The sequence below is a fragment of the Mycteria americana genome, chromosome Z, assembly GCF_035582795.1.
Source record: "Mycteria americana isolate JAX WOST 10 ecotype Jacksonville Zoo and Gardens chromosome Z, USCA_MyAme_1.0, whole genome shotgun sequence".
In the NCBI taxonomy this organism is placed as follows: Eukaryota; Metazoa; Chordata; class Aves; order Ciconiiformes; family Ciconiidae; genus Mycteria; species Mycteria americana.
Genome location: NC_134396.1, coordinates 42,236,328 through 42,261,127, shown reverse-complemented (window position 1 = coordinate 42,261,127; position 24,800 = coordinate 42,236,328). Strand labels below are relative to the sequence as shown.

General features: G+C 36.4%; 1 protein-coding gene across 1 annotated transcript in view; it reads left to right on the top strand.

Moving 5' to 3' along the window:
* The window catches only part of AUH (AU RNA binding methylglutaconyl-CoA hydratase), a 108,880-nt gene extending 90,489 nt beyond the window's left edge, over positions 1-18,391 (top strand). The window contains exons 7-10 of the mRNA XM_075527045.1: positions 13,233-13,420; positions 15,069-15,119; positions 16,920-16,967; positions 17,806-18,391. Coding sequence (XP_075383160.1) covers positions 13,233-13,420; positions 15,069-15,119; positions 16,920-16,967; positions 17,806-17,883 — 365 coding nt within the window. The 3' untranslated portion in view covers positions 17,884-18,391. The remainder of the gene's footprint in view (positions 1-13,232; positions 13,421-15,068; positions 15,120-16,919; positions 16,968-17,805) is intronic.
* The last annotated feature ends 6,409 nt before the right edge of the window (positions 18,392-24,800 follow it).

Here is a 24,800-nt window from a genome sequence, read left to right as displayed (position 1 = left end):
TGGCCAAGCTTGGTATACTTTAGCCAACTGGCCAGGTAGCCTAGTGCTTCTTAAGTCTTAGACCTAATGTATTTTGCTTGGTGAGTCTACCACAGAGCTATAAGCTTGCTAATCCTGCAGTCTGTGGGACTGGACACTCCTCATGGCTAAGCTTCCTCAGACTGAAGAGTCTGGTGGACTTAAACGAGTTATGCATGTTAACCGACAGGAAACAGAGCTGCTTTCAGAGGAAACCCACCTGTGTTCCATGCAATGAAAACAAGTATGTTTATACTGAATACTTCAGTTACTGATGAATTACATTTTCCAATGATTATCAGAAAAACTGTAACAAGTTTGACTGTCACTATAATGCCCCATGACTGAAATTGTCTCCTCTGTACATACATATTAGAAACATGAAAAATTGCGTCATCATATTTTCTTCGTGGATACCCTCCTTCGTAGAATAGATGGTTCTTCTTTAATTAGCTACATTTTGTATGTACATTTTGTATGTTTTGTTTCCCTGTTGTATAATGAACATCATTCCCTATTTCCTGTACATTTTTCAGCCTTGTTCTGGGAACATGATTATTCATTTTTCCATATAAAAGTGCATGAAGGTGATAATACTTTATCTTGCAGGAGTGTTATGGAAATAAATTTCAGTACTACCTATGAGACACCCATGCTGTGGTCATGTTAAAAAGTATATTTTTTCCGAAACTCCTGTGAAGCAAAAGAGTATAAATAGCTTAAATAACAAGGTAAAAATCCAGCAAACAGCAGCTTCCTTCATCTCCTGATTGTCCTTCATTTTTAGAGAAAATGTTAAGTGGATAGCAAAAATACTAATCTCTACCTTTTCCTTTTTCCTTTTTTTAAACAAAATCATATTAGTCTGGTTGTGATACACTGAGATACTTTTCTTCTGTAGTTTGTAAATTGTAACAGGTGTAATCAGGTTTGTAAATTTAGAAACTTCCACATCTGCTGTAATACATCATCTTAGATTCCACCCCTCTGCTATTAGAAAAGCCAATTTAGCCTGTTACGTAGTGGTTACCAGAGTTGGTAATGACCACAGAAGTTGCAAAACAGTTTCTGATGTATCTCACTTCTCTTGTTCTCAGATATGCATGTGATGTGTCAGAGCTAACTGAAAATACTGAATCTATTTCGTACTGCTAGAGCGTTGGTTTGAATTTGAAAATGTTAATGTTTGATCAAAAAAAATCCCTGTCCTTGCACGTGGGAAGCTGTAAGAGTATTAGCTGTTACTAAGGAGGAGGAAACAGGTGGAAGGAATGCTTTTGTTAGCACATACAAGTTTTTACCTTTTTTGTGTCAATACATAAATTAAAACAGCAACCTCCCCCAACTACTCAGTTATGAATATTACAAGTGGATACTTTCTTTGTTTAAGAAATATTATTACTCGAGAGTTTTGAGGCATAGAAGATCAAAAATATTAGACTTAGCTTTTGTTTCTACTAAATAATTAAATTTAATTATTCAAGGGTTTTGAGGCACAGAAGATCAAAAATATTAGTCTTTTTTTTCTACTAAAAAGAATAAGCGAACCAATTCATTATGTCAAAAAGATAATCAAACTTATTTCTTCCAGAGGTTCTGTAACTGAATTTAGGATACTCATGTAAAATACAGTCATGGATCATTTATACGGTAATGTATAAAAGGCAAACTTTAATATTTGAATTCTATTGTATGGTTGCCATCATGGCACTATAGAACACCGATGGCTTTCTTGGAAAGCACAACTAACCCGACTCCTGAACTCTCAATAAAGATAGTGTAAAGGATGAATGAAACATCTAACACTACTCTGAAATTGAAGCTGGCCACAGCTTTCTAATTTATTGTGGCCCCATTTTCAGCTGCCACAGGGTTGAAAACCCTGAAGTAAGTTGGATCTATGTATCAGGCCAAGGTAATACAAAAAACTAAGTCCTTTCTACTTATGGTCAACATTAAATTTGAAGCAAATGAAAAATATATCCTTCATATGGGTATGAATATTGTAACTCAGGTTTTAATTGAATAGTTTACCTATTTTGAGGTCCATCATTACTGAATAATAGTACAGTGTCCAATTATTTCCATTTCATATTCATTTATGACTGTATTATGTAAGAAAGGAAAAACACTTCCAAACTCATAATGAATTCACTGATGTCTGGTATTTTTCTTTAATTTCCAGAAGATTCAACAAATGAAATGGCAATTGCGTAGTCCGCCTTAAAAGAACAGCTGCACAAGTTAGTTCACCACAAAACAAGTTGGACAAAATGATTTATGAAGTACTGTTTCCTTAATTATTTTGCAGAACATCTCTGGCTCTGGAGACTTATTCGAGCCAACTATTACAAATCTCTGAATTTCAGAAATGGTAGATTCCTGTCCTTCCTTCTTTACCTCCATTTTTCATCATGTATTTTCAGTTTATGACCAAGAATGACTTTTTTTCCCCCTGATTCTCAGACACAACTGAAAACAAGCTTATAGGAAAAAATGCCCCAAAAGCTATTAATCCTTTGTAGCTTTATACTAACAACTCTGTATTAATGGTCTTTATATTTTAATATGAATTTGAGATTTGCGAAACCAGTGTTAATCAGATGACTGAGATAATCTGAGTTTTCTCTTGACAGCTAATTCTTACTGTGTAAGTTTTGTGAAACTGTAAAGAAAATAGGAATACAGGGTGCAATGTACTTGACATAGACATGAGTGTTTTAAGCAAAAAAAAAACGAAACAGAATTCAGTCTCTCAGAGGCCTACCCTGATGCATTTTTTTAACATTATTTTGCATGTGGGCATCAAGAAATATGAATGACTCCGCTGAAATTGAAATTATCCAAACTAAAAGAGGATGAAGTAAATTAGTTTAATTTTGACCTTCTAGCTCAATATGCTAATATCATTAATACCCTCCAGAAGGAACGGCTATTTGTTAGTTCATTATGAATGGAGTTAAATTCTCCTTTCAGCTTGGGACTGTGAGGTCCTTATAATAAGTTTCTTGGCTTTCTTGATTACACAGAATGGTAAAACATATTTAGTGTTCCAAACAGAATTTGGATGGTCCTAAGAATTTTTTTTGGGTGTTTCTAGAAAAGAACCAAGCTAAAGGAAGCCCTCATTTGTCCCATTTCTAGGAAATACAGTGATGATCTTGCCACAAAAAGAAGAAATTCAGGAGCTTTGCACAGGGTCACTGGAAACTCTGCTTCCAATTACAGTCATCTGTTCCAGCTCCCTGCAACTGCAGGCTTACTCTTTACACTCGATTTCCCAGTGGTTTTTCCTTAAAAGAGTTCTTTCTCCCCATACCCCGTCTTTCTTTATGTGTGCCTTGAGTATCACCTATATGTAGTTTATACTTGCAGAAAATGTTTCTTTGTTCTTTGGGGAGGAAGTAGTTGTCTCTTTCCCATCCAGCATGTTTACATGAAACCACCATTGCTCTCATATTTAGGGAGCTAAAATGATCTAATGCAGAATATTGTGGGGAATCACGACTGTGTTTAGTCTAATAAGCAGGGGGAGGTTGTCTGTAGGATTTGAACCTACCAGCTTGAGCTCACAGGTTTGCACCTAGCCCTCTGTCCCATTATGAACCAGTAAGGGGAGGATGTATGTATTACCGGGGCTGGGGGATTATCACTGCAAAACAATTAAAATTGCTGCTGCTCAGTGATGCTCCACATGTACAGTGCGAGTAGCATGTAAAATCGCCATCACATTAATAGTCTCATTTTTATTGATTGTATTTTATTTTTATCCGTGCAAACAACCAGGGGTTTCCTTGCCACAAATTCTCACTGGTATGAAATAGTACATGGCTTGAGTACAAGTAGCAGACTGGAGAAGAAGGGTAAATTATTTTCTTTAATAAGACATTTTCAGGTGTAGGTAGGACTATTAAAAAAAAATGAAGGTTCAGTTCAGTGGCTGAACTAATTTATCAATCAAAATCAAGTGGTAAAACCAAAATGTTTTGTTTCAGATTAAATACAATATTTTTTTTCACCAGAAATGGTGTTTTAGGCTTTTAAAAAACCCCAAGGAAATAGACGTACATGAACAAGCAACCAGATGAGAGAGACTGAGACAGCAATGTAGACTGTTTCAAATCATATTTAGGTTTTATAACATAAAAAGAATAACGGCCATGCTAACACATCGCAAGTTTATCCTGCTTTTGGTGTTCCATTGGATATCTCCACAAAACACCTACAGCTTGCTGTGTGGCCTTAAATTATACATGCATGGTAAGATACAGCCCTGTTTGGTTATGGTTAACAACGGAGGTGTGATAAAGGCTTTCAGTTTCTCAGCTATTTCAGTGGTCCACTTGCAAGAAGAATAGATGTTACAACCGAGGCTGGCTGGAGAAGAGGGCTGCCACTTCTTAGGATGAAACACATCTCAGGCTTAACATGAGAGAGAGATGGGAGTTCTGTTAAAAAATAACATTTTTTTCTGAGAAAGAAACGAAGAGAGACTGAGGCCCAGAAGGTGATGTGGGTTTATGCTTGCTCATCAAATTCCTAGTCTTGCAGGCAAATGGAGTCTACAAGGGGTTTCATTCAGCATGTCTACTCTTTTTCTAAAGATTCCATTTTTCTAAAGATTCTCTTTGGATTTCAAGGGTAAAGTGTCATTTACTAAATAAATTCTTTATTTTAGTTTTTTACTCATACGCCATGTATTCTCTGAAGGACTTACACAGAAATAGACCTTTTGAAGTCTCCAGGCTTCAGTAGAATGTTCCTAAACTGCTGTGGATGTGGGAGAGCTCTAGCACTGACTTTAATCAAGCCGGTGGATTGCTGCCAGAGAAAGGTCAAAGGATCTGCATGTAGGTGTGCCTTGAGAGATCCAGAACTAGGAGCAGCAGCCAGGCTGTAGCTGCACGTAAAAGCACAGAGGGTTCAGCAGCTAGGTCTTCTCACATCAGAATGGTCCTGCCTGAAGAGCAGGGTGAGGCCAGCTAGTGAGAAGTGTGTGGTGCTCCCTATATTGTTGATCCTTAGCATTTGTTATAAACTATTCTTAACGGCTTACGTTAATTAAAAGATTTTTTTTTTTTAGTAAGTGCAGCGTTTTCAGCTACTATCCTAGCTCTTGCTGCTGATACAGATTAATTTCTTCATTACCTCCTGAATATATAGCCCCAAATCTCTCTCTTCCTGAAATTTGGATGTAGGATATAAGGAAAATAAAGTTAATACCTGATTTCTTTGATCCTTAAAACTGTAAAGGTCCATGAAAGCCAACTCATCTGTGCGTGATTAGGTGACAGAAGAATCTAATTAGCACTAGCTTCTCCATCTATAGGGAAAGACTTGCCATTGCATACAGCCATTTTGCATTGCATGCTATAAACAATGACTTCTCTTTTGTGTTGCTATGTCACAGCAGCACGTGAGAGGAATATAAAAGGTGTTTTCTTAATGTAATTCCTTTCCTTAGTGTTGTAACAGTACGACAGCTACAGCCTGGGAATAATCACTTATTTAATCTCTTTCTTTGTTGATTTCCTGTCAGTTATTGGCCTTTGGGTTTTTTTGAGGAATTACAAATTGACCAGAAGGTGATGGAAAAGCTATAGTTTTCTGTTAACAAAAACCATCTAAGTAATCCCAAACAATAAAATGTTAAAGTGCTAGTTTGCGCTTATTGGGGTAGGTCCACTGTTGCACAGGAACTGTCCTGGTAGAAAATCTATCCGATTTACATTTAAAGTTGTTATATACCTTTACACAAAATTATATGCATATTAAAGTGAAAATTTTTAATGGATCTTCTTCCTATTGCTTTTGTTTATGTTGAATTTGTAATCTTTCAGTCTTTGAATACCTGGTCTTTTGGTTTATCCTCCTGGTCTGGCGGGTATCTGCTGCTCTCAGTATAGCTGAGTAGTGACTGAATCATATTTGTATCGTGAACATAGAATTTTTCTATAGAGCCTGTAAAGGATAATCCTGGCTTTGCAAAAGTAGCTTCTCTCCCAGCCCAGGTCATAGGCTTCTAACCTGGTACGCTCAGATCCCTTAAACTGCAATTTCTTAGGTGTCAGTTCACTGATTTTAGTATTTTGATAGCCAGTCTGGAGGTATTGGGCATGAAAACCTGAAGCTGAAGTCTCTAAGGCTGCTTGTGTCTCTGAAAAAACTGAATCTTTCATTGTTTTAAGCTAGGCATGCAAATATCCATGTTATCAAAATTAGCACATGGAGAATATCCTATAACATAGACTGAATGCATGTTTGTATTTACACTCGTGATGAATTTATTGTAATTGTTCATTTCTAATATAACTTTTAATTGTTCTTGCAGATAGGTAATACACTTACAAGGAATAGCAAATAATGTTCAGAATACAAATTAACATGCACAAATAAAAATAACATTTCAATTATTCATGTGACTTACAGAATTTTTAATAACATAGGTGATTATTTCTTCACATATCAACTATTACTGTAAAATAAGAAATAGAAGGATCAGTTTGGGAAGTAAAAAGAACAGAATGACGTTCTGGCACTCCTAGATAGCGCTACAAAATCTGACAGATCAAGCTGAAAAAGTTAGGAGTATTTCTGAATATCAGACAGTATCTCAGAATTAAGTTCTGATTTACTGAAGAGTTTGCTTTTTGGCTTGCAGATTGTTAGATTAATGCATACCAGCTTTGAACGATTTGGTCAGGTTTTTGGTAGAGTCTGTGTTTTCAAAGCACTGTAAAATGTTATAGACATTCTGTTATAGCGTGCAGACTAGGTTGGGTGCAGTGTCGCTGTAGTGTATGGCTGCCTCATCTGGGAGGACATCCTACTGAAGATGAAAAATATGTTTTATATGTACGAGTTCATTTTAGATATATTTATCAGCAGAGAGAGCACTCTGCTTTCTTGGGATGTGACAGCTGAACCAGGCAGGGTTGTATCCTCCTACAATCTCGTTGACTTTGCTGTTTTCCCTGGGCTCCCATTCTGTTAGCCAATTCTCCTTTCTTTAGTGCTGCTCAAGTCAGAGAATTTCAGGGATGAATAATTTCAGAGGTAAATTCTCAAAAACCCATTACTTTGGAACAGTTGAAAGCAGATTAATTTGATAGTAGTCAGGATGGGAGAAAGAATAGGGTTAGGAATAGGAATTGGTTTGGGGAGTTAGCAGAGTGATGGGTTTCTTTGCTGTGTGGAAGAATAAAATGCTAGATTTCCATAAGGAGAGCACTGAAGTGAGGAAAACATTCAAGTCACTTGCTCATAAGCAGTGAAGACTTCAGATTTAATAGTTGCTTTGCTTGTTGTTTCTTTATTTAAATTCTGTCCATTAAAAACTAAAGTAATTGTCCCAATTTGGGACTTTGATCTCATTCAAAATGTAAATAAAAATAGGATACTACTCTGGTAATTATTTTTCTGTATTTCACTTGCCCTAAGTAATGGTGATAATTTTTCTCATGTCTGTTTTTTTTGTCCTGATTTTCACATGAATCGAATTTTAGCTGTCATAGTCAATCCAAACTGTAAGAACATGGGACTATAAAATTATTTATTTAAAATACAAGTTAAGTAAAAGTTTTTACCTAATATTACTCATAAAGCCCACATGATTTGTAAAGTATGATCATACAGAGCAGCACTGGTCTAAACCTCCTACCTGTTGTTACAGCTGAGTAATGACTTCATAAATGTGTGGGTGTAATTTTGAAACTGGAAAATGCCTTCTCTTGGGCCATTAATTTCTATCTGCAGCAAGATGAGTTATGTTTTAATGTGTATGTACTTTTTAATGTTGTTTAAGTTCACTTTCTGTCATTGCATTCCCAAATGACGATAAGACCAAGTTCCTATCTGGAGTAATAGGAAGGCATGTGGCCTTACCAAATATCTGTGTGTGCTCCTGCTTGTTTCATTTATATACCTTTAAGTAAAAGTTAATAAGTAGATTAAAGGCCTTAGGCATTTCTCTTTTCTTCCTCAATTTCAGTTAAAAAAAAAATAAGGCAGGTTGTCAGTATGTGCATTGCTAATAATGTGAGTCCTGGGAGTCCATGGGTGGTAATGCAGATCTGTGCTTGCCAAGAGGTGTTTAGTCTGACAGTGGAGTCCATGCAGTTGGTTGTAACATGCTTGTGAGGGAAATGTGGAATAAGCTCCTTACACCAGATGCAGAATCCCTTTTGAAGTGGAGTCCATTTTATAAAAATCCGTTTCCAGATGGATTCTTTTGGTTCCATTCATTTCACGTATGCAGCCGTCTGCTGAGAAACCATCTTCTATCTTTCTCAATCTACAAGGGGATCACTTATTTTGAAAATAAATTAGCTTTTCTAAATTACCCGACGATTTCATCTTTATGTACAAAAGCTGTGATTATTTAACTGCTAGTGAATTCTGAAGGTGTATTTACATTTTCTCTCATGCATCATACGTGTTCATATATCTTCAAGCCAAGTACTACATTCTTCTGATTCAGGCTGCCACCTTCAAGGCACCCACGCATGGTGGTTTGGTATATTCTAGGCGTTTTTCAGATAGGTTTTTAAATAAATCAATCCACAGACGCAGGTGAATAAAACAGATTGTGAAAATTAAGGACTGATTTGCAAATCAAGTTGGCAGTTTTGGAGCTGGGGTTTGCCACTGCCATGCTGGCGTAGGTAGCAGGTCATCCTGCCTCTTTGACCTCAGGTAGGGTTGTGTCTGACGTTCCTGCAGGGCTTTCTTCAGCAAGCCTGGCAAGCCAGGCTTCCATGAGCCCTTTTGGCAGCCTGCTATGAAATCTCACTCAAATAACTTCTCTTCTCAGTCATCACAGACCCCGGGGCAACCTCTGAGTCAGCCTCAGGCCACTGTCTCAGGCTTTGCTCAGGTCTCCAGTCTCCTTCCAAACAACAACTTATATGGCCAGAGATGAGAGTGGCCTCGCCTACCACCTGCTCTTCGTCAGCTCAGTGCTTTTTTCCCCTTGTAGAGATGATGATGTGTTTCGTTTCTTCTCCATCCCGTTTTCACCCCGTCACTTGCATCTTTGTTGATGTCTTTGCTGGTCTAACCTGTTTTCAGTTGTTAGTTGGTTATCTGGTTATCCAGTTTGTGCCGGTGAAGGGCTCTTCATGTTTTCTTCTGTGAAAGGATTTGGGATGTCTGAGCCCATAAAGATTTACACATGAATTTAAGTTAGCTAAAACATGTACAACTTTGCAGGACCAAGGCCTAATCTGGGAAATAATCTGTTGGAAACTTGGTGTTAAATATTGTCTTGGTAGAGTGTTTAGGTTTTTAGAGTGTTTAATACTTTGAAAATCGCTTAACTTAGCAATGGATGGCAGGTATTTTAAAAGTGAAAAATATGTTTATTACACAGACTTTTAAAATATGACTTACGTGACTGAAAAGTATTGCATTAAAATAATCATTTTATCCATGTTAGTTTATTTATGGGCTCATATTGTTAAGGATTTGGTGTTATGAACAGCAGGTTTCTGCATTGTATATTTCTGAGTTTCAATGGAGAGGAGAAAAATCTACTCCTTACAGCTTTCTGCAAAAGAATCACAAGGATGTATTTGACTTGAATGACTAGAAAGTTTGTGGCTGACAGACTTTGGTTTCACCATTGATTGTTAATACAACATTAGAAGTGCACAGTAGTCTTTAAAAGAAGAAATCTAGAAACCTGTCAGTTAAATCAATTTAACACGAATAAAATAAAGCTCGTGATAGAAAGGATAGGACAGAAAGACTCATTTTTACTTGACTTAATAAACAGCATTATTACTGACTTAAAGTTTGGATTTTTTGTCAGAACAGGATTTTTTCCAATATGTTTTGACAGAGCCTTCAGCTATGAGAAACTACTGACTGTAGATATTCTCTGCCAGAATGATGAATCTATTTCCAGTAAGCTAGTTGCTTCATCTTGTTGGATATACTCTTGGGAATTTATCACGTAATTCCCTTAATCCAAACCAGTTGTGTACATATTTTGTAATTGATGAATTACTGACAGTAAATAAATATTCATACAAAATCAACTATTTGTTAATGAAAAAAAATACTGTTTAACAATTTTTGTACCAGAATTTAGCAGTCTTGTATTTACTGTATCTTTTCACATGAACTAGTGTCATCTAAAACTGCTGTTTACAATTATTACAACATTGAATATATACCAGATAAGAACGCATTTACATTGCAACTGTATGTCAAATACTTTATCAACACAGTGAGTAATACCAGATCACTAGTCCTTGAAATAACATGTCATTAAATTTGTGAAGATGAAACAAGTATTCTTCCATCAAATTCTGCTCTACATTTAGATGAAATGCCTTGGTTAAGTAATGTCTTTGAAGACTGGGTGTTACTTCCTTTAGCTCTGATTGTAGTTGGCAGGCATTATATGTTCTTTGTGTATTACCAAAACAGAACATCTATCTGCAGCATACTCGCTGTCTTTTCTTCATAAATGGATGTAACTTTGGTGTGTTGGACGTATTTTGGTGTGTTGTTTGCATTTGATTAATTGGGTCTTACTGCTTTTGTGTGTGCATATATCTTATTCCTGCTACTGAATATATATGATTGATGCACTGAACTGTTGGCTTCTGTTCTGTGAATATTAATCAAAGAATATGCTCCTCTGCTTAATGGCTTTGCAGTGTAGGAGGCAGCCAAACAACATAGACTATAGTCTGCTTTTTTTGCTCTTTAATCATTATTGTGTAAGACACTGGCAAGAACACTTCTTTTCATCTATAAACACTGTTTCATGCTTAAACATATCCATTGTTTGGTCAAAGTTATGAAATATTGTTGCTCAATTAAATTTTGTTTTCAACATTTCCTGGTAAAAGCAGTAATAGAAGAGATAAAACAGTAAAGGAAGGGGAGATAATTAAAATAGAAAAAAATACTAGGCATAGCAAGCAAGGAAGAAGCAGAAGATGGAATCAGTAAATTCAGCTTCATATGGTTTCAGGTCTTATGATTTGGACAAATAGTTTTCTTTAATCAAAAGCCAAACCTGATGCTTTTCTAGATTCCATTACTATGGTGAAATGGATAATTTATGACTAAACTATTAAAGAGAATCAGGGTAGATATTTGCTATGCTCTGATGCACAGTTAAAATGTGTATAGGGATAAATGTTGATTAGGGTGTGACACCTTCTTTGGGTGAGAAATTAAAAGACGTGTTCAGTATTTAAAACAAAAAAGCCAGTAAATGTTTGTTTGTGGTAATGGTGGTACAGCTCAGTATCAGAAGCAGCAGGCTCACATTTTTATGGCATGTAGTTCTGATATAAAGGTTGATAGCTACAGCTTTAGTCATTCTCTGTGAATCTCACCAGCGAGGCAGCCAAGGCTAATAGGAAGGCTTAGGCTTCAGGGTTTGTGGTACTTTACAAGGGATTTTGTTTTAGTTGCTCCACCCCCTCCCCACCTTTCATAACAATGCCCTAGAGTTGGGGCTTTCTCTAAATTATGCTGTTAGCAAAATTTTGCCCTTAGCACTATCACTGGCTAGCTGTACAACTAGCAGAATTAGCAGAATTTATTGAACAGGAGTTCCTCTTGCTGTTGTCTGTTGCCCTTGACCATTAGGACAGTCTTGCTAAAATCCTCTCAGAGTGGTAGGACCATAGAGAATATCACATTATTTGTATTTACTAATGTTGTTCTACAAATGTTATTTTAACTGTTATGTTTGTAAGCTTTTATTCCAATTCCTCCAGTTTCAGCCCAGAAAATATATCTCAGTTTTTGTTATAGATCATGATTTTATAATATTCTAGAAAGGCACAAGGCAGAAATCCCCCAAACCTTCTGCATTTTTGTATGATGTAATGTGTTCAAAGGCATTTTATGAAAAGGAATACAGTAGTACTGAAGCTTGTGATTAATAAAAAACAATAGCTGAAAGCTGAATCCTTGAATCCAAAAACTTTTTGTTTGTTTCCAGTCAGTTTATTTGTCTCAGAGATGTATTTAAAGTATTTTCAGGAAACATTAGTAAGAGAACTGAAAGGCTTCAGTAAAATACTACCTTAGTCCACCGTTATCTAGTGGAAATTAATCTATTATATATTAGTTGAACACACATTTATCCAGTGTTGTACAGCTTTCCTTTGAACACCTCCTATAAATATTCCTCTTGCATGTATACATATATTTACATTTGAATATATTAGCATGCTCTTGCAGAAATAGCTATTTGGAAAGAAATTTTTACTTACAGACTGTCTATATAAATTGAATATTTGTTTCAGATCCATGTCAAAATGGTAGACCTTGTATATTTTCAAAATCCTTTCTCCTGGATAAGGCCATTTCCACTGTTTTAATTCATACACACAACTGCTTCTGTGATTTGAGTCTACTTCTTCAGTTTTGATAATGATTATTCCCACATTCTCGTTGTTTGTCAGTTCTGGAAAGTTAATTGTTAGTCCAACTAAGCAATCTTCACATGTCTGGTTAATGTAGTTACTGCTTATTGACCTTCTGAAAATGCTGATCTGCCAAATAAGTTTTTAACGTAGTAAGAAAAGCTAACTAAAGTTAGGTGCTTTTCTCTGCTGATCCACACCTGCCATTGTCCTTCCCTAGTTTTTGTAATAAAGCTTTAAGATTTCAACAATAATATGGAAGTCAGAAGAGACAAAACCATGACTTTTTAAAGAACTTGTCTAGTGGTTTCAGTTTAGTTTACATACAAATCTTTATTGACCCTAACATATGCAGATTTTAGCATGGACTACGGTCTTGTTAGAGTATATCTTCTTTTTGAGTATAGTTCTTCAACAGTGTTCATATTGTGATGACTAATATCATAAAATATACAGATTGTTAAAAAGAAGCAGAGTTTTTGCATATGGTAATTACTGGCAAGTAGTTTTTCTTCAGTTTTTGGCTGATACGAATAAGGTTACTTGTCTGTAATCGAACAGAATCACTATTAATATTTCCTCTTTTCAGTTATTTACATGTCTTACTAAGAAACAGAGCAATTGATTTCATTTTAGATGTAGTTTCAAAACTGAAGAAGGCATTTAGGAATGTATTTGATAGTTTAATTTCTGTAGGTTCATATAATTGTTTATAGAATAAAAAATGTAAATATTTGAACTGAAGAAGGCATCTACATTTCTGGTATAAATGGATGGGAAACTAATACTTGCATCTTCTCTTTTTCCAAACTTTAGGGGGGACACAGAGATTACCTCGCACAATTGGAGTGTCTTTGGCAAAAGAACTAATCTTCTCTGCACGTGTTGTAGATGGTGAGGAAGCAAAATCAATAGGATTGATTAGCCATGTGGTAGAACAGAATGAAGCAGGGGATGCTGCATACAGAAGAGCATTAGCTCTGGCAAGAGAATTTTTACCTCAGGTAAAACAAATTATTTTGATTTTAGTTTTTAGTTTTTACCAAACATTAAAGCTGAAAAAGAACTAGCCATATTAAGAAAAACTGTCATGAAGTTATGTATTAAAAAGCCATTCTAGTTATGTGGAGAGCAATCAGAAGTTCTCTGTCTCGTGTATTGAGTGGTGTTATTTGGTAATTATTTCATAGTGGAGCAAAAAAACTGTCAATCCTTGTATCGTCATGATATGGTCTGTGTATTGCGTATTTTGACTTTCAAGTTTTAAACAAAAAAATAGTGTAAGGGGTTTTTTTTTAGTAAAGCAATTATCTCAATAGGTTATTCTGTTGCTGTTGAATACTTCAGAAGAGAGGCAAAAAGGTCCATATGAAAGTGGATGTATCTTAGTGTAACTCTTATTTTTAAAACGTAAAGCTGAATGTAATTTCAGTATTAAAGCAAAACCCATTTACTAGTGGAAAGTTTGCTTTCTGTCCTTTGTGTATAAGCTTGATGAAAGAAACATGCTCTTATTAACATTCATTCTAAGTGACATCCTGTCTCTGTGTTTCATAAAAGAATTGAAATGGGACTTGCTGAATTTGAAAATTTTAGTAAGAAGTTTAAGTATGACCCTTACAGTAGTCTTTGTGTTAGCTGATTGCTACCTGTTCCCCTGTTGCCGTAGACGGCAAGCTGTTTGTTGAGAGTAGGAATGTGAGTTTGGAGCTTGTGATAAACCTGCTTTTCACGTGAAGGGTCCCAGCTAGCAAATTCATAGGAGGCAGAAGAAGAAAATAATTAGTAAACCACTTTATTGGATCACAAGTGTAACAGCTAAAATTTTTCATTCAAAATGGAAAATGTTAGAGATTAAATATGGCATTTAACGTTGGTTACTTGTGTCTTGAACACCCTCATAGGAGTAAAAATTTTAACATACAGTGATTCTGGAAGGTTGATTTATAGTTATGACTTCGCATTGGAACCAGCTCAAAAGCATTTGGCTTTTTCCAAAGCAGCAGGCCACTTCTCTAAAGCAATGTCTGAACATCCAGGAGCTGATGCTGATGGATAGGCACAGGACTGAGGCGATTCCCAAAGATGTCTAGCACATTGGAGGAGGAGGGTGGAAGTCTCTCTGCTCGCTGGGGACCTCAGTCACTCACGGGAGAGTGTCATCACTTGACCAGTGCAGGCTTTGCAGTAGCGTATTTTAGGTTTGAAGCTGCATCCGTTCATTTTATGTCATTATCACATCTTTTCACGTGTCTCCATTGTGTGATAATAGGGACATAAGACTGACCTTGCGAAGGCCTGTAATGATGTCTCTTAAGGTGGCTGTTCTGAGCCTTGTTATGAAGGGAATTGAGCAAGCTTGACAAAAGCAGACATGCTCAGCACCTTTGAAACATAAACCAAACACACTGCTTTAATCAGGTTCTTTTGAAAACAGTATGCTTTCACTTTTTCTCAATATTGAAACTATCAGTTTGGAAGCAAATGTCTACTATAGTGATGTAATTTAGGATATTTGACCTATTTACTATAAATTTAATAGAAGTCCAAAGTCTAGAAGGTCCCAATATAAGAACGTTGATGTGCCAACTCTTCACTGCATAATCTTGTAGATTTTTATAATAAGTAAATAAGCTTTTTCTTCCTTTTTAGGGACCAGTAGCAATGAGAGTTGCAAAACTGGCCATCAATCAGGGAATGGAGGTAAGGATCTGTACTTTCCGTAAGAGTAAGCGGAAGTCAGGCTGGCAACAGGTCTACTGTGGTGATTTTTTTTCTATCTATTTTCCAGTCTTTCAAAATCTGTCTGGTTAAAATTTTTTGAAATGCAATTTTTTTATGTCTTAGACTCCTGAGACTAGAGTTGATGCTGATTTCTGTAACGAGGCTTAGTAACTTCATGTCTGTCCAGAAGTAATGCACTCTGCTAATTATTAACACTAGAAAGTAAACAGAAACTACTATGAACAAGTTGTATTTCAAATGCTGGGCAGAAGAAAACCTCAAAGTCATACTCTGTCAAGTCTGTCAATGCTCTCAGTGTTTAGTAACTAATAAAGTTAAAGGCCAAAAGGCATGTTATTTATTTTTAATAGTTTAATAGAGGTTAGTGTTAAAGTTATGTCTGGAGTTTGATTTCATATTTGATTCTGATTGCCACTCCTTCTTGAACACTATTGACCTAGCTCTAAAGCTCGTTAAAATCCAGCCCTGAACATGTCTGGACATGTGTTTTACTTTAGGCTTGTGAATCATCTTGCTGAACTCAGCAGGACTATTCATATTTAAAGTTAAGCACATTCATAAACTCTGCACCAGGACGCCTTATAGCTCAGCCTGGGACAAGGGAAAGAGCATCACACCGCATGCAACATCTGAATCCAAGAAGACTAATTTAAGAATGGTCCTTTTTTTCTTAAAGTCTCAAAAGCAACCAGTGATATAACTGAGTTCAGCAAAGCGTACCACCAGTAAGTTTTGGCCTGAGAACCAAACTCAGATGCTGTTGTGCAAAGAGTATGCTTGTTAGGTTTCCACAGCAAGTAGTGATGGAATTCAAGATTTATTTCAGTGGTACCCAAGGTTCAAAATGCTACAGGCTAAATTATCTAGCTACCAGGTATAGTGGACTGAAAGGTCAATATCATGATGTTTATAGAATTAGGGACAATAGAGTTAGGAGGACTCTGAATGATCATCTAGTTCAATCTTGAGGCCCCAAGACAAGATCTACTGTATCAAAACCCATCAAGCCAAATGTTCATGTGAACTGTTGTTACAAACCTTCCATGGCAGAGATTTCACAGGTTCCTTTGGTAATCTATCCTATAGCTTATCTCCCCTTGACAAATTGCTTGTGGTGCATAGCCACAGTCCTTTCAGTGGCGATGTGGAGAGCTGGTAAGTTCTGCAGCAGCTGATGCGTAAGACAGGCAGAGAAGTAGTGAGGGGAAAATTCAGCCTTTTCAGCTGTCCACCAGCTCACAAAGAAAAAATTGTTATTATTAAAACTAGGTGATGATGCAGGATGGCTATTGGCCTCTTTTTTTTATTTTAAATCCCTTTAAACTTGAATTTATATTTATTTTGTGGCATGGCATCATGTTCTTATATGACATTTTGAAGATAAACTTGTTTCAGAACAGTTTTTAAATGATCATGCAGTACATTAAATCTTTTCCCCTATAGTAAATGAAATGATTACAAAGTGCAAATAGCTAATGGGTTTTAGTCCAGATGATTTGTCGTGAAGAACATACATTGTTTTGACAGTGTATTACATGCTAATTGTATTGCCAAATAAGGAAGCTGTTACAGAAATACTAACCACTCTCACCACATGGCAGTGTCACATTTCTATGTTAAAGTAGTGTGGAAGAACTTTGCAGAAGTGTTTTAGTACGTGGCATATGGAGACACAGTATTTAAGTTAGCTGTCAGGAAATACTATATAATAAATACACAAAAATACGCTTTTAAAAAACATTGTATTCTTTTCCTCAGGTCGACTTAGTAACAGGTTTAGCAATTGAAGAAGCTTGTTACGCTCAGGTATGTAACTATGATTACATGAAAAAACCCAGAAAACAGGCTTTGTTGGTGCCTGTTACGAAACGTGCAGAAATTCAACTAGAAATTGCTCTATGATTTCTTCTACAAATATTTTGGCACTGTATTTCTACTTACTCTGGTTTTGTAAGGAATTTAAGGAAGGAGGTGTAGTTTAGAACAAAAACATCTCCCTGCCAACACTGTTAGGGTGAAAGTAGTGAAGCGCTACCAGCCATATACCTAGCCAGTCATACACTGCCGTGCATCTAGTCCAAGAACTGCCTTGCTTTTGCTTTGTTTTGGTTTATCATGAAATAACATGAACGGCATTTCACTAACATGTGCCACTAATGGCATATGTGTTAACCAACAGAAAATCGAGACAAACCTCTTTGCCAGTGAAACATGGGAATGATGTAGTTGAGTTTGTATGTTCTTGGACTTTGAGACAAGTTTTTGATTATAGAAATAGAAGTATCAGCATTAGATGCTTATTTAAAACATATGGTCATCTGATTAATAACCTACTCCCCCCCCCCCCCACAAAAAAAAAAAAAAAAGTTTTCCAAAAATTCAAAAACAAGCCCTAAAGAGTTTCTCACAGTCGTCTGTTTGGAGACAAGATACTCCTCCTTCTCCCAAATTGTTTCTCAGTGTTACATTGTGCCTTTGAAGTGTCTGGTACTTTCCTGTATCTGACTAGACATTCTAGTTTTCATTTTTCTGTTGTATTATATGTTGCGTGTTGGATGCATTGAAGAACTAGGATTTGTATGAAAATATTTTTCTTGGTATTGTTTTTTGTGTCAGTAATTAATTGCTACTCTGCTCATTGCAGACTATTCCAACAAAAGATAGAATTGAAGGTCTTCTTGCATTTAAGGAGAAGAGACCTCCTCGCTACAAGGGAGAATAAAAGAAGCTGATGCCTTGAAAATACAGTGGGATAAAAGTACTGCTATGAGGACCATTAAGGTGCACTTTGCATCCGCACCTGGAATATCACAACCACCAAAGTAAAAGCAAATCATAATGATGTTACAACATTTTGAATGTGTCCATACTTGTACTGGGCCCAGATAGAAATGTGTGTCAACTCATGCTCATTACAGTTTCTGAAGGTTGATCTGTGTATTGGCAAGGTCACAGGTTCATGCAGCATTTTTAAAATTTCATATATATGAAACATACCATTCCACAATTGAAAAAGCTCTGTAAATTCTTTATATAGACAAAACCTATATGTGATGTTAAGTATAAATCTGCTGTATCATTTTATCAAAACAAAAGCGACTGCTGAACACCAAAAATAAGAAATTGTACCAAATATGCATTAAAATGATTCTGTATATCAGTAAAAATTATATTTGAGTATTCTACCTGAATATGTATGTTATTAATAAAGCTAAGGGAAATGAAAATGATTATTGTTTGGAAAATGTTAAGCTTTATTTATCTGACTTACACTATTCTAAGTAAAATTAAATTAACTTTAGCACATAATGGCATCCTTTTGATGAAGTCATTGCCATTATATTCATTTAATTGTATTAAATGAAGACATTTTCAAGGCCAGCCTTTAATTATGCATTCTTGTATGTTAAACCTGGCTTTGTCTTGCATTCTTTCAACATACCATCTGATCAGCACTGTCTGCTGTGAAGGAACTTTATTTCACTTGCCCGAGTTATTTTAAATTTTTGGTGATTGTATTAAAGATTGTTGTGCAGGGATGCAACTAATGCGCTGTTAAAGAAACTAGAATTCTCTTAATCTCCAGAATATTCCTTTTGCAGGTCCTAATAATGTATATTTATATACAACAGGGATGATATTGAAATGTTCTTTATTCTGTGGCAGCCTCAGGGTTCTTTTCATACATTGAAAGAGAAATCCAGTAGGTTACGAGGTGAGAAAACTGTTGTGATTCATACTGTATATTTGCTGTGGACACGGCATATATAGCAAATGCTTGGAAATAACCTCTTAGAAAGTATTTTTGTTAACTTGACTGGAAAATAAACATGGCTTAGCAGTCAGAGGCTGTCTTTTTTTATATGAAAACAAATTTCTTCGTGTTTGGTTACCATTGGCTCACGAAACTTGTGCATGCTCTGCTGTTTCTGCAACATTAACTATGGTCACTGTCCATATCTATGATGATAAAGCAGCTGATCAACATGAAATGACAAGAACTCATTTAAATTCATATTTAGACATATCATTACATGTAAATTGATTATAACTGGTAGAGCACACACTTTGTTGACTGGTAAACTTGCTGAGTCGATCGTTTCATGCACAATAATTTGCAAATAAAGTACCGGTGCTTGTTTTGATAGTCATGTAAAGCCTAGAGGGTCATTTTCCTGTGTTTTTGAAATGCTAACATGTCATTTTCATTTTTACTGAGTAGGAAATAATTATGTTAATAGGAGAAAAAACATTAAGTCTATGCTGATGGGTTTCTGTTTCATAACTTTGATATACAGTCTGCCTATTGAGCTGCCTCTGTTTTTCTAACAAGCACCGATTAAGGAGCTTCTGTGAATGTCTATTTAAAAAAATCTAATAACTTTAAATACTGTGGCATAAGACTGTGTAGATTTTTGCCTTTAACTAATAGTTTTGATCTCGGAAAATAATTTTGCTGTCACAGTGGTCTCTCCATTCCTTTTCTCAGGAGAAGATAGTGTCATACTGTAGCAATTTGAGTCCCTTCTTTGAAGTCAACAGTTTGAATATTATTACGAAGTGAGTACCAGTAGGACAATTTTTAAAGGTACTTTCTAGTGATGTTGAAATAGTTCTAAAGGATCAATATTTTAGCAAAAGATATGTTAATCACTTACTGTCTGTTATTAAGTGACGTGTTGTGATGGCTGCAGTGCTCGTGATTAATAGCAATGTTAGAATTCTGCCTCCACAAGAGGGTGATTTGTAACATAAATGCTCTTTTAAAGCCTGAATTTTCCTTACAAAAGTTATGATCTCCTTCAAATGCTTAGGCTCGGCTCTTTCAGTTCCTGGTAAAGCCATGCTTTTCTCCACAATACCTCAGGGGTGAGTGAGCCTTGGTGCCCGCTGGTTTCCTGAAAGGTTATCTCGTGGTCCCTAGGCATAAGCAGCTTTTTCTCCTGCTCCTGCTGAGCTCAAGTGGATAGTGAGTTCTTCTGCACTTATCCGCTGAGTTGGATATTGAAAAATTATAATACAGGTAGGTCCATTACCTTCAGCTGATTACCTCTCAATGGTGTAAGCGCAAGTTCAACTTACTAAATTGCCTAGAAATTCTCAGTTTCATGCAGAAATTGTGTAACTTTATATAACACATATCATTTTAGCCTTTAATGTATGAAATAATTTGTGTTTTCTCTTCAGTTGAAGTAACTCACATTCTTACTAGTTTTACTAAATTTCTGGATAAAGTTTTCAGAATTATCTGAATGGCTTAAGTCAGTTCAGTGTTTTTGAGTATCTTACCTGCTATGAAGAGATACAGTGTTTTATTTATTCTAAGGTTGTGTAATGGTACAGTTAAGAGCACTTGAAGGATGTTGTTCTGTGGAACATTTCTATGAGATTTGCAGAGCCATTTGTGCCAAATTGTTGTTGAAATTCTGTCAGTCTGCGTGCAATTACTCATAGTCCTACACCAAGGTTCATATCAGTGCTTTTCTAGAACTGCTTTTAACCAGCTGCATTCAGAATAGTAAACATCAGGATGTATCATTTGCTGTTTCATTTTTCCGCAGTCATTGCTCTTTGATGCATTTAACCATAGTCAGATTTGTTGAACAGAACAAAAAATAATCGATCTGTCCGACACAGGAGAGGGCAGAATATCATGCTACTTGGAATCTGGTTTTGGGAGACTCAGGGAGTAAAGTAAGGGGTTCGGTACTAGTGTCACTTCACATAACCAAAACAAACTCATCGATGCAAAGTGAAAAGAGTAATTGAAACATCTTAATTTATCACCAACTTAATTTTTGTTTCATTGCTTTTCCATGCAAGCGAATTCCTGAAAAGGTGTATATTGAGATAAGAGAGATGATTTATTTACAATTTAAAAAAATATAATTGAAAACCATTGGTATTTTGTGTCGTGTACATTGAACAAGATGTGCTTTCATGTCTCATTTGTGGGATTTTAGCCTTGTTCTTGCACCTAATGACATTGCTGAAAAGCCATAGGGCTTCATTGTCTAGTGGGGCTGATAGTGTATGCAAGGTGTGATAATGATCATGATGATGTGGTTATTTTAAGATGTTCTTTTTCTGCACACTTTTAGAAAGACAACTGTCTCCAAAAATGAGAAAAAGGAGAATAATTGCAAACAGATAAACCAAAAGGAGAGGTGTGTTCAGCTAAAGGTAATGAAATTCCTCTTGTGTATTTTGAGGGATTACAAAGACTAGTTTTTCTGTTTGTGTCTTTCTTTTCCGTTGCCTTTTGATTTCTCCGAGTCTGGAGCTTGGACACCAGGGTGCAGGGAACACTTTTAAGAATTTGTATGGGTTGTTTTCGTTTTAAGAACATTGATATTTTGTAAGCAAAGTTAGGAAAGTTTTAAAAATTTTCCTAAAAGGTTTTTGAAAGATGTAATCAGAAATGATCGTGTTGTCACCAAAGATTAGGTAACATACCTTTTTTATTATAGATTTAAATCATGTTCAGTTTCAACCGTGGAACGGAGTTGAATAGAAGTTTCTTTAGTTATGCAGAATGTACTGTGTTTATGCAATGTATTCATTATGCATTATAATATATATGTGTGTATACTGACATGTCATACGCATGCATATGTATGTGTATGTGCGTATGCATATGCGTGTGTATGCATATGCGTGCATATAAAAAAAATTCTTCAGGCTGTCAGACGAGACCAAACCCCCTCAGGATGTGATAGTACTGTTCTGCTCCATGAAATTTTGAATTTGTTTGCGCAAGACCACTACCAGCAAAAACCTTGAACCCCACACAGCATGTACCATGACTGCTACAAGTGGCCATACTTACAGTGTGGAAGTTCTGTAACACAGAAATTCTGCCAAGAAGCAGCAGTCAAGTAGCGAGGGGACGCACGGATGTTACCGTATAGCTGGTCGTGCACATCTGGTAGTTCAAGGCTGGAATAAACGTAGCAGAAGTCAAAGTGAGTTCTAAGTTTCAACAAAGGTGTGGCACCCAGATAACACATTCTTCCCAGTCCTATAGTATCGTTTGCTTCTGCAGTTTGAACAGGCCTACAGCAATCATGAGCAGCTCATTAATCAACAACTGTCGTAGATTATAAGATCAGTCTCCACCCCCCTTAAATAAGTCTAGACTTAGATTTCATCTTCAAATTTTATCTAGTAGATAATTCTTCCAAGGACACTCATTCACATGGGAAGAAATATGAAGTATGTTAAAAGAATTTATTACAGAGGGTGTGAACGTTCTGTGTCAAAGCTAAGTCCTATTGCAATACTTGAGTTCAAAATAGTACATTAACCCTCTAAGGCATAGTCTGTACATGTATGTTTATAAACTCTTCAAAGTTCTGGCTAGTGACTACTACTCTTTGATTATAATTTCTGAAGCATATGCTAATAAAGCTTTTGTAACATTAAAGAGATGAGAATATGTTGCAGTTTTCTTGTTGCATAATATAACCACTTTCAGAAGAACATGAAAAGTTTGTTATTTTTTTTAAGGAACTTATACATCAAATTGTTGCTTCTTTATTCTAGCAACTGCTAATTGATTTAACATTTTCCCTTAAGCATAAGGGACTTTGTGATATCATCTTTGGCTCAGTTCTTTCTAGCATGTTAAAAAATCTGATGCCAGTTGTACAAATTCTTAAAAAATGTCTCTTTCATGCAGCTTAGACGCAGTTTAAAATTTTAATTGTAAGGATATGAGTTGTGAAGGTTGTGTTTTCATTACATACAAATGTTAATAATACGTCTGTATGCTTGTGTGGAAAGAGTTTGACTCTGCATCTTTTGTGTAATAAGTCTGTACTGGTGGGACTATTGTCTTCAAAGCTGGTCTGTAGCCGAACTATTTTTGTAAATATATGTAAGTATCCCCAGCTAGTGACCATTCAGGGTTCAATCTGTGGTTCATGTTGTCCTATAGTTGTCATCTTTTGGCCAGCCTCCTCTTCCAAGTAGTGGAGAGAGCCAGGGAGCACGCTTCTAAGAAGCAGTGGGTCTAGGAAGGATGGCTAGAAGAGATGGTTTGTAGGGTGTCTTCAGGCTGTGTGTTTAAGTCACAGTCCACTGCAGCACAGTCATTTCTAATATCTTCATGAGCAGCTCCACAAAGTGGATTTTTCTATATTGGTTGGTTACAACACCTGAGTTCTATACCGTAATGACTAGCAGAGATCATAACATCCAAACATGATTCCTAGACTATCCATACAACATACGAAAGGAGGTAGGAGCCACAAAAATGGCATAATGAGAAGGGTTCTGCCTGAGTTACCAGTTTGTAAATGAACACCTGGACATGGTTTTTTTCCCCCTTGTGCGGAATGGAATTCCTTTCTTCATTTTGGATTCTTACCCTTTTTTCCAAATCTTAGCCGAAATCTGTCCTTTTTTGAAAAAGTGAAGAGGATATGCTGCAGCCCCTTGATCTATCTAATTGCTCAGTAGCTGAAGGACTCATGGAACACCAGAGCAACTCAGCTTCTGCTCTCTCCTTTCACTTAATTGACCTGAAGTGACCTGGTCACTGGGTGCTGTCAGTCACTCCTGATGAAACTTTCCTACTTTAATGATGGATTCTAGAAGTTAATTTATTGAGATGTAGAGATAATGACCATTTGCCTATTAGTTTAGAGAGGGAAGGCCTGTCTTGCAGTCCCTCATATAGCAAGTATCACACTGGGTTTTTTAATAGATGCTGTAGCAAGGATGAGAATCCTGCTTGCTTTCCTCTCGTCCCCAGCATCTCCTTTGTATTGTGTGGAGTCCTGTCTGCCAAGTGTGAAGACGCCCTACTTGAGTCAGATTCCTTAGGTGTGGACGGTTTAATTCATAAATCCTGAAAGGCCTTCGATACAGCACGGTCTGATTGCCATTGCCTAATATAATCAAGACTGTGATTTCCTGAAGCAAAATCTCAGCAGGAATTTTAAGAATCTAAATTTTGGACTCGGGCACCTAAGTCCCTGCATAGATGTAGTCTTAGTTGTGTGTCTTTATGATTGCATTTCTAGGCTGCTTTACTCCTTAGGATTGTTAGTTAAGCTTGAAAAGGCTTCCTTAAAGTAGGCATGGGATATCAGAAATCACATTAGCCACCGGTGACATATCGTAGATCCCATCACGGAATCGAGTTGCTGTTAACGGGTGGTAGTACTTAGGGAGCCTGGCTACCCCTTTCTGTACCAGCTCCCCAAAGTAGTCAGGCTGTCATCAGTGAGGTAGAAGGAAACCCTAAGTCAGGGAGGAGGTGGTGTAGGAGCAGCAGTGGCATAGCTACGCTACCAGGATGGTTGGCTGTGCTAAAGCAGTTGTATGAAGCTGGTTATTCCAGCTCTGCAGCCTGATTCTGCCAACAGAGAAGCCCAAAGTAGCTGCGTACAGGGCAAACTTTTGATCATGCTTTGTGTGTATATGCATAATATATAAAATATATGTCCATATGTCCACTCTGCTTCCAGCACATAGTTTTAAGGTTGTTCATAGAAGCTTTTAAAGCATTGTTTCCATAGTTAAAATAGCTCATTAAAACCACATCTCCACAGGTATGTGTGTTCAGAGTTATAAAAACATTTTGTCCTATACATGTTTTTATATTTCATATAATTACAGCATATTTATCTG